Source organism: Chaetomium fimeti (genome assembly GCF_033439085.1).
Source record: "Chaetomium fimeti strain CBS 168.71 chromosome Unknown B0H64scaffold_4, whole genome shotgun sequence".
NCBI classification, from domain to species: Eukaryota; Fungi; Ascomycota; class Sordariomycetes; order Sordariales; family Chaetomiaceae; genus Chaetomium; species Chaetomium fimeti.
In genome coordinates this window covers 1,753,847-1,766,828 of record NW_026944332.1, presented here as the reverse complement: position 1 = coordinate 1,766,828, position 12,982 = coordinate 1,753,847, and the positions used below count along the sequence as shown (strand labels likewise).

Sequence of the window (12,982 nt, the reverse complement as noted above, 5' to 3'; positions counted from 1 at the left end):
TTTCCCTTTTTTTGACCAAGATAAGCTCGCGGCAACCCGTCCAGTCGCTGATGGCGTGCATGTCACTGAGGGAGGTCCTTGCAGGTCCCCCGTCTGGGCCAACTCCAAACCGACCACTCGGGCCAGGTGCTTGGGTCAATGATGAATTGGGTGCCGTGCCCGCCAACAGGGCGACTCGGGTCAATTTTCCCACGTCGGACTGGCGGTGCCGATGAGGTTTGCATTTCTGGACGGGGGGGCCTGGGATGAGACCATCGCTAATTAATTATTCGCCGCTTCCCGTTCTTTTCTTCGCTTCTGTTGGCTGCAAACAAAAATCGGAGTATTTGTGCTTGTGCTAGTCAGTTAGGAGAATTCAATCGCGAGATCGACGATTTCTCTCCATCGCATCATCGTCAATCGTTCTCGAGTTAGCGCGCGGGCGCCGCGGACGCGGGGTTGACAAGGCACGCAAGGCACACAAGGGCCGTTCCGAGAACCTGGTGCCGCATCGACTGGGCAAATATGGTGGGAAGTGAGATGTTACGAAGCATTGATGCGAGTGTTTGAATAACTCGAACTTAACGGATAACTGAACCTGGGAGTTATCCACGGACCCACGGTGCACGGCAATTCGAGAGACCGGCCGCAGATCGAACCTTCCGGGCCCCGATTGTACAGTACAGACGGTACATATCTCCAGCGCACACGGTACAGATTACACCATCCCCCGCGGTCCTTCCGCCGTGCTTCCGACCTGTTTCCGCTACGGCCTCCCACGAGTGGTGATTTCACATACGTAATTGGTTCATAATCTTTTCTTTGCGTATTCGTATGCGATTCGAGGCCGGCGGCTGCTTCATGAGGATGAGGTATTCCTCCGTAAAATATGCAGAGCACTTTCCAGCTGTCAGGCATGCATGTATGTACCGTGTATCTTACATGGCGAGCTCTTTCGTACGGATTACAACCAATGCCAACCTTCCGTGGGCCCCAAGGTACCAGGTATTTCATGTCGTTTCAGTCTGTCAAAATGCTCGACGGAGGAAAGCGTGCCCGCCCGAGACATCCCGACTGCCTATTAGAGAGCCTCCCATCTTATTGGCGGCCGTCTGAATGGTGGATTCAGACCAGCAGTTGGTGGTTGCTTCTTTGGGCCATTACGCTTGGCCAATCGTCCATGCTGCATCCCCGGGGTTGCACGACCTCCTTCCTTGACACTCGAATACGTACCTCGGGGTATTATTGATGATCATACTTAGCCTAATGGCTCCCTACCTAGGGATTTGGTTATTTGCTGCCACAGAGCGCGAGGTTGAACTCGTTTCCTCTTGCCTAATCTGCGGGTTTGGGCAGCTCTGGGCCGCGCCGGGTACGGTACCTGCAAGCCTGCGACGGGATTTTCCAGCCCCCCGTCCCCCGCGATGTCGCATCGAGGCCCAAAACAACTCGAGGATGCTCGTTGGCTGCTGGGGAATGCATGGAACACAGTGGGCGACATGGGTGAACTTCCATTTTCATCGCAATGCTTGCGAGATGCCTCTCGCCGCGTTCAATCGGGTACGATCCGGACCATCGGGCGCTTCTGCAGCCAGGGTGGTGGCGACGACCTTGCGCTTGCTCAGCTCATGCAGGGATTCCGATCGGTGGCCCCGCTGCGCACAGAAGGGAGATCTCCAAGGTGGAGAGTCGAGACGGATGAACCCACAAAGTCCACTTGCCCCTTTCTCTCAACCTCACGACTACGACTTGGCCCACCGCCCGCAACGGATCGTGCAGGATGGCATGGATGGCTCCGAAGCACGTTTCTTGGCGCTCACGTTGCTGGTTGATCCTCTAGTTAATAACTCTATCCAGTGTCTACACGGTTTTCACCTCGCCTGCCCGGTCTCGAGTGATGAAACGATCGCGCAGAATAGCAACCAACCACGGCAGCGGCCGAGGAAAGATAGACGCAGCCTCGAAGACCAATGCCCTGCACGGCAGTCGCTTGAACGCACGACATTGCATTCTGGGCTAAGTGGGATGTGGGCGCACGAAAAGGGAAGCGCAAACAAGGATCACCACTCCTGTTGGTTCCTACTGTTCGCCTACTGTTCGCCTGCTGTTCGCCTGCTGTTCGCCTACTGCTTGAGGCCTGATCGAGATGATCGATTGTCACGGCAGCGGCCGGCATGCATGCAGCGTCCCGGTACTTTCGAGTTGGGGAGAAAGCTGGGCTCAACTGGGCAGCATCAGCATATTGTGTACGAAGTGTATCGGCCCGTTGTCGCCATCATGCCTTGCCATCGCGTAGCTTACCGTCTTCGCCGTCGCCGTCGCCGTCCTCGACGTCGTGGAATGTTTCGCTTGTTGTCTTGGTTTGTCATACTCGGGCCCGATCTGGGAATACCTGATTGATTGGCCGGGAGGCGCCACCTTGTCCTCTGAGAACCGTCCGGCCAAGACGTCCAGCCTGGCTCAGACGGCGACTTTCATGGGTGGCTGTATGTCCATACCGAGAATAGTGGCACTTATGTATCTATACTATGTAGAGGTGGCTACATTGGATATGTCGCTACATATGTAATTACCCATGACTTCCATATTCTCAACACCCCACCTGGCGAGCTGGCCCACTGCTTGAATGGTACCCCCGCCAAGATCTACCTAGGGGTCCATCGCACCCACTAATTCTGTCGAAGTGGGCCATGATCCGAACCCAAGTTCGGGTCGATCTTTCTCTCTGGCAATCTCCATCCATGGATTCAGCACCAAGCTTTTTTAGGAACTTGGTGTAAATTTACCCCAGTTCCCGAAACGTTCTTTTTCTTTTTTTTTCTCCGCGGGAAGAAAAGGGACGTCCCTTTCCAGAAGCCCCGCGCCGTCTTGGAATTATGGCGCCATTCGAGACAGTCACAGTCAATTCAGTCGATTAATTCAATTCCTGCTCTGTCCCCATCACCGTTCGTCGTCACTTCCATGGTTGTTGAGACGGAGCAGCGCAACATTGACCTCCATCTCCATCCCTCACAAGCCCCAACTCGCCGATGGGAGAAAGAAGGTGGTAATCGAGGGCAGGCAGATAACCGAGACACGGTGCAGAACGAGGACGATATGCGAGCCGAGCCCTGCCCTGCCCTGCCCTGCAGGGTGGTTACGAGCGTCTTGTCCTCCCCCCCACCCCCGGCCTTTCCAGCGTCAACGACTCCGTTTTGGCTCCAAAACGCCCCCGGCGAGCCCCTCCACCGTCTGCTCAAGGCTGGAAGGTACTTGTAACTACGCAGGGTACAGTGCGAACTCCCCGCAAACGCCTCTTCAGAGAGACCATTTCACCCATGCCTCATGCCTGTCGTTCCGCAAGCCTTGCTTGTTTCTGCCAGCCCGACGGAGATACTGACCAGTCCTGGTTCAGTGTGCTTCCAATGGCGCTTCCCTCTCGGCCCTGTGTTTCCATCTCGACCACAGGAAGAGCCATACACGGTAGGCATGCACGGGCAAAGGCAGGAAACTCGATTACACAGCACATGAGCAGCTGTGCGACGGCATGCTGGAGGAAGGAAAAAGGAAACAAAGTTCAATCATCTGTATTCGTATATTTCCTCGTCTCGCCGCCTGCTTCCCTCGTCTTCTCTCTCCGCCTTCAGACTCCAGCGTCTCAGGAAATCGCCAAGCTCTCTCGCTCTCGTTCTCCTCGCTTTACGAAGTAACTCGCATATGGGCCGTCACATCTCGCTAGTCTACTAGTCTACTTAGGCTGCCGTCCCGTGTCTCGGAGCACATCTTCAGCTGCACTTGGTCAATCGATGTCTTGACTCCCAACCAATATCAACTGGTCCCAGATACATCTGTACAGCTCCCTCAGAGCCTGTTTTATGCCGACCAGTGCCTACCCTTTCCATGTGAGCCAACAACCCCAGCCCGGACCCTCAAGAGCCAGTCATTATTGACTTATTGACATACAGCGCGGCATATAGACCAAAACCAGTGAAGTCGCCGTTGCTACCGTGGGGCCGTCCCAGCTTCCCGATTGACAACCAGGGCCTGAACCAAGGCCTGGTCCACCACAGTCCGGTTCCCCGACAAGTTCAAGTCGACCCCAGGCCGTCTCCACTTCACCTGCGAGCTTCCGTGGCCCCCGAGACCTCGACCGAAGAGGGGTCATAACTTACTCCGTACTTCTGGTACTTACTTACCTTGCCTCCTCCTGAGATACCTTTTCCCAGGGCCAGCCGCTTTCCTCCACGGTAGACCCTCTTCACCCGTTGGCTGCCGCCGTTTCTTGACCTTGTCACCCCAGAGGTGACCCTGTCAGCCACCTCTCACCTGTGATCCTTGCGCCCAAGGATCCTGGCCATTGACCGAAGTCCGCTTCAAGCAGGCCCGGTCCTTTGGCTCCTCAAAGGTAGGGGGCGCCCTCCACAACACGAAACCACATCCACACACCAACCCATCACACCACACACAAGAACCCACTCCCATACCTCCTCAGGACGGCACAGCTGGAAAACGGGCCTACCATTCCCGACCTGCTATTCTCGAGTGGTCAGTTGGCCCCTTTCCCTGCCTCCCTGTCTCACAGCCGCACGAACAGACAAAGAAGACTGACTGCAGGGTCCCGCCCCCCCAGGCCATCCTATTTACAATCTGATATCACTAGTTGCTTGAAGACTGGCACCCTTCGTCTCCACTGCCCTGATAAACTAGGCAGAAAACGCCTCCAGTTTCAGCGTCTGACAGCCACTGTCAGCTCTCCTTGTCGTCCTATTTCCCCGACGCCCCAATTCGTCTGGCACTATTCGCGAACCCGGCTGCTGCCGCCCGTCAAGCAACGCGCTGTTGGTCCCTTTCAGTTCTTCAGACCGCGTGCCTACCTAGGAGGATATTAGTGTATATCCTTTCACAGTTTCGGCCCCGAGACGAACAGATCCACGGAACCGAACAACTTTAACGCCGAAGCATTTTTGAGTCTCGCTTGCCTACGGTCTCAGGGTGTCGGGATACCAAGACTTGTGTACCTGCTTCCCTACCCTACCCCCCTGGCCGACCTCATCAACGAGGACCCACTACGGCAGCCCCCGTGTCTCGTGAGCCCGGGTCCCGACTCAACCCGGTTCCACTCAGCCTGTGGTAGCAAGATATATCTGCAAGCCCCCTCCTGGGTTCGCCCGGCACACCGCATCCCCATCGCTCTTCAACACACCGAGACTCTTCGAACGTCGACAATTGCTGCAGCCTCTCACCGCCGTCTTGCTCACATCACCCCCTTATACATCCCGAAGCCCGACCCAGACACCATCATGGTCACCGTCCACAGTGACTGCTGTCACACTTGCTCTCGGCCGTGGGAGGGAAGTCGTGCCGTCCCGGACAATGCTCGAAATGCGGAAGCAAGAAGCTCTCCGCCTCTGGTACGCTCGCTCCCACCTACACCTGACACCTCTCACTCTCCGGTCCCACGGCTACTGGCGGACCTGACCTAGCACAGGGCTAACCCCAACACAGACGGTTGCTAGGGCGCTACGGGAGCACTGCAATATTCCCTTCGAGAGCTTCTTCCTTGCCACACACCTGGGTAATGGGCGCTTTGCCTATTTCTCCGGCCCCAGCCCTATCACGGAGGGTCATATCCCCATTATGTTCCGGAGGGACAAATTCCTCAAGTACCAGGAGCGGGCGTCATTAAGTAAGTCTGGAGGATCCCGTGTTCTGCCCTAACAGCTACTGACTTCGGGACCTAGGAGACGGCGTTTCAGACGGGTACGAGGACGACTATAGTGAAGAAGGCGTGTGTTATTCTACACGCACCTCGCTCCCTTTCCAGGACCGCTGGCCGGTCGAACATAACCGCAGAAAACGGCCGAGGAGGCATGGTCCAATGCGCCGTGAGCTAGACGACGACGCACCGCCCGTCGTTATGAACTCGAGAAAGGCGCTCATGATTGGCGACTGCCTGGCCGTCATGGAGTTTTACGACCGCGGGTTCAAGGCCATTCAGCAGACCGCCTGCAAGGAGATCGCCAAAGCCTTCATCAAGATCCTTTGCCCCAAGAAGCAGGCCACAAATCCGTACGTGAGGGGCGATGAGTCTGCTCCGGATTGGTGGCCCAAGCCTTGGGGCGCGGGTGAAAAGGACAGGGTTCGGCATGTCGAGCCTGACCATATGTGGAAGAAAGGTGGGTGCTCGGTTGTCGTTACGAGTTCTGCCGACTTGACTGACCCCGAAGATAGAACGCGTCCACATCTTGAAGCACATGATGAGGATGATTATTGAGCCTGAGGCCCGGTCGCCCAGCGTCCAGCAGCTGGGGCCTCTCGCCGTCGACAGGTTCGAAATCGCCGCCATGGACTGCCTTTCGTCCTGGTTTATAGACCCCAAAAAGCCCAAAAACGCAAGGAAGAAGCCTATCTTGAAGGAAATCTTTAAGGTCGCCAGGATGGAGGAGAGGTACAGGAGGTGCGAGATCGGTGGGTTTCCGTCACTATACCCATTTTGACAGTCATATTGTGCTAACCTCGAGCCGCAGATGCCACCACGCAGGTTCTTGTCACGGCGGACGACATGGTCATGAATCACTGCTTCGACCCGGATGAGGAAATGGCCGACGATATGGCAGAGTCGGCCGCTATGGAAGCCGAGCGCTGCCGTGTTGAATCTCTCATCTCTCGCGTCTCGCCGACTCCTCGGACTACCGCCGTGCCTGTGCTCCCGTCCATGGCGTCAATGTCGCCTACAGGTGCCTCCGTCCAGACCCTGACTGCGCAGTTTCAAGCCTCGCCTTTCCTCCACGAGTTACCGATCCGCACCCACGCGTACAGCGCGCCCGCTATGCTCCCCGCCGAGCTCACCGCAGATCAGTACCCGTACTCCGACGGCCACGGCTTGGCCACCGCCCATCCCACGTCGACGGAGCAAATTCACGCCCTGCTCACCGGCAGCCCGCACCACCACCACGGCCCCCACACCCCCCAGCACGACACGAGCCGGCGCCCATCCCTTTTCACACCCACCACTGAGTTCGGCAGCCCCTCCCCGTCGACAATCTACCACCACGCGAGCCCCTGGTCCCAGTCGCCCCAGACCCAGGCCCAGGCCACGCCCAGCACGACAGTGACAGACTCGCCCGACACGTCCTCCTCCATGTTTGCATACGCACAGGCACACGCACACGGTCTCCCGAGCAGCCATCACCACCACCATCAGCCGTCGCAGCAGCAGCATCACCACTCCCAGCAACAGCAGCAACAGCAACAACAGCAGCAGCAGCAGGTGACCAGCATCCCAGCTCTACCGCTCCCGATGGCGATGACCCAGACGGCACAGCACCAACACCAACATCACCAGCACCCGCACAGCAGCCCGTACGGCGGCGGTACATACTACACCACCGCTGCGTCCCACGGGTTCGACCAGCTCACCGAGCTGTCGCTATCCACACAGCAGCAGCAACAGCAGCAGCAGCAGCAACAGCAACAGCAACAGCACACCCATCATATGGCTGCCCCTTATCACCACCACCACCATACTATCCCCCAGCAGTCGGCGATGAGGCAGGCTCGGGCTCAAGCTCAGGCCCAGGCCCAGGCCCAGGCCCAGGCCCAGGCCCAGGCACAGGCTCAAGCTCAAGCTCAGGCCCAGGCACAGCGGGCGCTGGAGGCGGTGGATATGGGCACCGTGCGGGCTTAGTGCCTTGTCTATCCGCCTAGGTACCCATCTACTTGTCTACCCACCTACTTGATGGTCGGTTTCGTGGTGGTCTGGTTCCTTCCATTGGCTCTACACGTGTTACCTGTCGCGCTGTCTCCTTTCGTCTTGCTTTTTCTTTACATGCACTGCGCTGGTGTTGGGTAGGGTGGCCATTACTACGTCGCTTTGCCATCGCTGTTTTCCTTCCCGGAGGTCGGGATGGGGGGCTGGGATAAAACGGTGATGGGTGGTGTTGGAGGGTGGGCTGCAAGATTGGAAACGGATATGCCCTGGTCTGGTGGTGTTTGTCGAGTTTGGGAGGTCGCATCTCTCTTTTTGCGGTTCTTTCTATCTATCCTATTTTGGTGAGAAGAGGAGGGTAATATTGGGGATTGGTCAGTTGACTTTTGGCTTGGAGGACTCTGGAAGCTCTTGGTTTCTTTTTTCTTTCCTTGGTTATGGTTCAATAAAATAGCAAAATACTCAGATTGGCATCGAATTACAAAACGTATAACTCCCAACTCTCACTGCTGGCAACCGGGGCTGCAGATTCCGTCTTGACTACTGTGTAGATGTGATGTTGTGCTGCTCAAAACACACCTCGGTCACTCTCCATTCCCATCTTTAGTCTCATACTAAGATTCATTCCGCTGCCCGGACGGGGTTTCTTCTACCTTTGATGTCACGAATATATTTTACAATCGTTCGTTCCTTCTAGTGCGCCCTCCGTACATGGCAGTAGGCACCCCGTGCCATAACGTGGGAAGGGCGCTATATTGGATTGGGAGTGGATGTTGGATGTCGCGATGAGGCCTACAGTCATCACCTCCACCCCCCTCCCCTCGTCGTGTTTACATGTCCGCACGCCTAAACAACACACACTGCCCCGATGGTGGGAACATCGAATTTCAAAATAGAATTGCAGAAACCTGCCAAGGTGGACGAAACACGGCACTTGGAAGGGCCTGTGGGGGTTATCACCCGAGCCAGGGGTAAAAGATGATGTGTAGTTTTTTTTCTTTTCATTTGGGCTCAGCCATATGTAAGCCAGAACTAGATGAGCGAGGACTGCGCGATTTACCCTTTTGGTGCTGCAGAATATTGAACTCCAGGGGCCGGGTGGGGTGGAAGGACGCGAGTTGTGATGAGGCTTGCCTTGGTGTGTTTGGGTTTCTTTGTCCTTCGCTCGGCAGTGCAGCGCAGGAAAAGGGGGAGGCGCTGCCGACTGTCGGGGATAGTATCTGTCTGTCACATTGCGGCAGCCCCGGTGTCGTTTTTTGGGACTGCTCGTCAGATTAGGACCCGTACCTACAATCTCGTCCCGGTTGCCTCCTTTGGAAGTCAAGAGACCACCCCCATCGTATTCGGGGGTTTGCGTATGCCTCGGTAGACGGGTAGGTGGTGGTAATCTTCTTCCTCTCCCCCCACATCCGCCTCCGTTTTGTGTCCCCCGAGCAGTGGCGAGGGTCGGGTTGGGCAGTACCGTAGCTTACTCGGCCCGAAACCAACGGGGTGGTCGATCCATGTGCGTAATGGCCTGCAGAATGCTATCGGCCGCGGGGGGGGGGGCCGTGGGGAGGTTAAGGTACCTCGGGCGCTCGGCGCGAGCAAACAGACGCGCGCGCGCATGCGGGCTGCAGTCGAGGCCGATGCGGGAATCGGACCAGTCGTGCAGACGCGCGGATCCTTTCCCGTTTCCTCTCCCCTTCGCCGGCCACGAGGTGGAGTGTATCTGCGCGAGAGGTGTGTCAGGTGGCGCCTATCCTCTCTCCAGCTTCCTCCCTACCCGGTAAGCCTTGGGAGAAAGCCGCAGGGTAGCATGATACTCCGGAGGTGTGGGCGGCGGCGGCGGCGGTAGAAGGGTCCTCCCCCCCTTCTAGCCCCCCCGTATCATCTCATGTAGGTATGGACGCCACGCCAATCGCGGGCGCCGGACCACCGCGGTTTTCGTTGGTATGCACGTACTGCATGCATATGCGCATCGCTGGGCCCGCTCCGATGCGATGGGCCGTCAAGCCATCGTCAACGCCAGGCTTGGCGTGCTTCCTGCAACGAAAACAAATGCGATGGTAGGCTTGGGCCTACCTTACAGGTATCCTCTATGAGGGGAAGGTGCCGTGTTCGGGGCCGGGCCGGGCGGATCACTTGCCCTGCGAGGGAGGTTTGTGGGATTCACGATGGGGTAGAGACATGGGTTAGAGCGGGTGGGTGCAGGAGACTACGGCAGCTGAGAAGGCTAAGGGGCCTTGTGCATCTGCACTGTGCTGCTGGTGTATATTTTCCCCCGTGGGTATCTTGTTTGTATCTGGCCGTAACGGAGGTGATGGGACGAAACGGCGGGCTAGGTTGGTGTTTGGTGTTGTACCGGGTAGACCTCATGCCTCGTCGTATCCTGTCCGTCCGTTTGTCTTCTCAAGGCATCTCGAAGATGATGTAACGTGGCAGGCCGGTTCTGTCCTCCCCAAGATCCTGCACTCTCCGAGTTACTTTACACAACTTGCTGGCTGGCGCCGGCTTGGTTTTGGCAATGATAATTCGTTGGTAGAGACTCGTGTTTGTGGGACACCGTTTGCCTGGCTACGGTGATGCCGCGGAGAGCGCGCTCCGGAGCATTTCGGGCCTTGACCTGAGCATGTCTGGCCCCGAGTGTGCCACTCAGAGCTAGGCTGGGACTGGTGGAATGGATTGCTTCATTATTTGTGTGGTATCTGTGGCCACGGCTCGCCTTGAGCTTCTTCCGAGGCAAACCCCATCGTGTGCGGGGAGCTACTGGGCACATGCAAGCCCGCATATATCGGGCAGCTCGAGTCACGGTTGTTGTGGCATCCCGCAGATATAGTGATTCTGCGATTTAGCTGCCCACGCCGTTTGTCGTTCGGTTTAATGCTGCCAGCCAAGCGGGGCAAATGCACTCGGAGGTTCCAAGCAGCCCGAAGTCCAAGGCTGGGTTTGGTGTATGCTGTCACATGTGGTTATAACAACGGCTGTTGATCAAGATTGCATCCAGCTTGTCCCAGTCTTTTTGGTTGCAGCAAACCCGGGCAGTGACGAGAACCGGACAGCGCTCCTAAAGCCAACAGGCAGGGCGTTAGTTAAGGGCGTTGGTGGTAAAGATGCTGTGACTAGAAGCGGCACCGCGAGCCGGGCTTGGGCTGGATGAAGTGTCAGAGCAGAGGATGTATGATCATCAACACCTTCACATCCAGCTCAGCGCATCCGTATCCCTCATAGTCAGAGCCGGCGATACCTCTTGCATGTGTGGCGTCCCGACGAAGCTTTTGCCGTGTCGACGACTCTAAAGCAGGACAAGAAGCGCGTCTCAGTCCCCGTCTGTCGAACAATCCGTATCCTCCTGCTCATACTCGGGGCCATTCTTGCTGCTATTGTTGCCCTCCCCTTCCTCCTCTGGCTCTTCCTCCTCTTCCTCTCCCTCCTCCAAATCATCTCCCCAACCCTCTCCCCCATCACTCTCCTCCCAATCACCCCCCTCCTCACCCCCATCCTCCTCCTCCTCCTCCTCCTCATCACTACTCTCCCCACCCCTCTTCCGCTTCCCCACCTCGACCCCCTCCCCCCTCCTCACAAAAACAAAACTCCTCGCCCTCCTCTCCCCGCCCCTCCACGCAGCAACCGCCACCCCGCCCTTCCGATTCTTCACCACCCCCAACGTACGCGCGTGCTCATACCCCGGGTAGACACCCGCCACGAACCGAAAGCTGCGGTCGACCTGCAGGCCGGCGTGGCGGGCGAGGTCGCGGATGTTCCACAGCGTGTAGGGCTCACCCTCGAAGAGGGTGACGATGATGGTTCCCTTGGGCGCCAGGGAGGGCTGGGCGCGGCGGAAGAAGTCGACGAGCAGCTCTTGGTTGTGGCGGACCTGGCGGTTGACGTCGGTGGACTTGCCGCCGGTGTGCGGGAAGTTGAAGATGATGCGCTTCATTGTCCCGACGGGGGTTGTGGTTGTTGTGTTGTGTGGGGAGTGGGGGTGGGGTTTGGTGGGTTTGGTGGAGGGTTTGGTGGTGAAGGCGGGGAGCTTGCGGGCGTCGATGCCGTAGAGGAGGCGGCAGTTTGGTTGGGAGGGGTCTTCGATCACGGAGATGTTGGCTGGGACGTGGGGGTATTTGGTGGAGAGCTCGGCGAGGTCTTTTTCGAGGACGGTGGCGGTGACGTTGGTGCAGCGGTGGTGGGTTATGAGGGAGGCGGCGAACGAGAGGTCGCCCTCGCCGATGAGGAGGATGGAATCGGAGGGGGAGAACGGGATGGTGGGTTTCTGGTTCTGTTGCTGGGGCCCATTGCCGGTTTTGTTAGCACCGGTGGTGGTAGTAGTGGTGTTGCCCGACTTCTGCCTCTTTGCTGCTGGAGGTCCAGAAGACCCAGGCCCGGGTCTTGTTCCCGGCTTCTTCGATGCGGGCGCCGGCTTTGACCCGGGTACCGTCTTTGCTGTCTTTTCTGATTTTCCTGTCTTTTTCTGCTGCTTAACAGCCTTGACGGCGTTCTGCAGCAGGCCGCGGCCTTTGGCCATGGGGCAGGGTAGTCAGTTAACTGATCGAAGATGATGATGATGCCGTCGACAAATAAAATTAAAAATTGGGCCGGCAGCGAGGTCGGAGGACTCGGCTCGGGTGGCGGCCGAAGTGTTCGCAGTGGTCGGGATCGGTTCGGGATGGCCAAGGTCAGCTCCGGGCGGCCGGAAATTCGGAAATTGGCCGCAAAAAAAAAAAAAAAAAAGACATCTCGTTCCCGTTTGTCGGCCCCAGCCGTCCGCTGAATTGGGTGTGGAGCTTGAATCAGGAGAGGCCGGGGTGGTATTGGACGGGGAAATGCCAAGGCGGCTCCGGAGTGAAAGCTGTGGGTTTCCAATGCCTATTTGAGGTTCGGCCAGTCACGGGAGAGGACAACACAGCAGCAAAGCAGCAACGCAGCAACAGCAAAGCAACAGACTGGCTCACTGGCAAAGTGAAAGAAACCAACGACTGCCAGCCTGGCTCCCTGGGGGTCAAAGAGTGGATGGTGTCTCAGACACCGCCGACGTCTGTTGTGTTTTTTTAGGTGGTTTTTCTTCTAGAATCTCCCTCGGTCGTCAGTGGCAGCCCGGAAGTTAGTTACCTACCTCTTGACTCCCTACCTTTCAGGTCACCTACCTCCCAATGAAGATACCTATAGAGGTAGTCGGTATGTGTATCGCCCCCCCGGGATCATCGGCTTCACTTTGCCCTGCCCATCTTCCGTCATGGCCGTGGGGGCCAATGCAACTGGGACCGGCAAGTGCAGGAATAGGCAGTGAGAGTGAACGCAGCCTCGGTCGCCCTCTTGATGATGAAGGACCTGGGAGGTCTA

At 57.3% G+C, this 12,982-nt stretch overlaps 3 protein-coding genes across 3 annotated transcripts; 2 read left to right on the top strand and 1 right to left on the bottom strand.

Moving 5' to 3' along the window:
- Window positions 1-1,439: 1,439 nt before the first annotated feature.
- Window positions 1,440-2,553, top strand: B0H64DRAFT_395913 (uncharacterized protein). Its single transcript, XM_062803799.1, has 2 exons — window positions 1,440-2,203; window positions 2,281-2,553. The coding sequence occupies exons 1-2, from the start codon at window positions 1,456-1,458 to the stop codon at window positions 2,373-2,375; spliced, it is 843 nt and encodes a 280-aa protein (XP_062659180.1). The 5' UTR covers window positions 1,440-1,455; the 3' UTR covers window positions 2,376-2,553.
- Window positions 2,554-5,258: 2,705 nt separating this feature from the next.
- Window positions 5,259-7,659, top strand: B0H64DRAFT_460174 (uncharacterized protein; the record flags this gene model as incomplete). Its single annotated transcript, XM_062807465.1, has 5 exons — window positions 5,259-5,369; window positions 5,464-5,644; window positions 5,700-6,134; window positions 6,190-6,426; window positions 6,480-7,659. The coding sequence occupies 5 exons, from the start codon at window positions 5,259-5,261 to the stop codon at window positions 7,643-7,645; spliced, it is 2,130 nt and encodes a 709-aa protein (XP_062659179.1). The 3' UTR covers window positions 7,646-7,659.
- A 2,997-nt stretch (window positions 7,660-10,656) lies between these two features.
- Window positions 10,657-12,352, bottom strand: B0H64DRAFT_460168 (uncharacterized protein). Its single transcript, XM_062807464.1, has one exon. It carries the CDS (start codon window positions 12,165-12,167, stop codon window positions 10,965-10,967), a length of 1,203 nt encoding a protein of 400 aa, XP_062659178.1. The 5' UTR covers window positions 12,168-12,352; the 3' UTR covers window positions 10,657-10,964.
- Window positions 12,353-12,982: the final 630 nt, after the last annotated feature.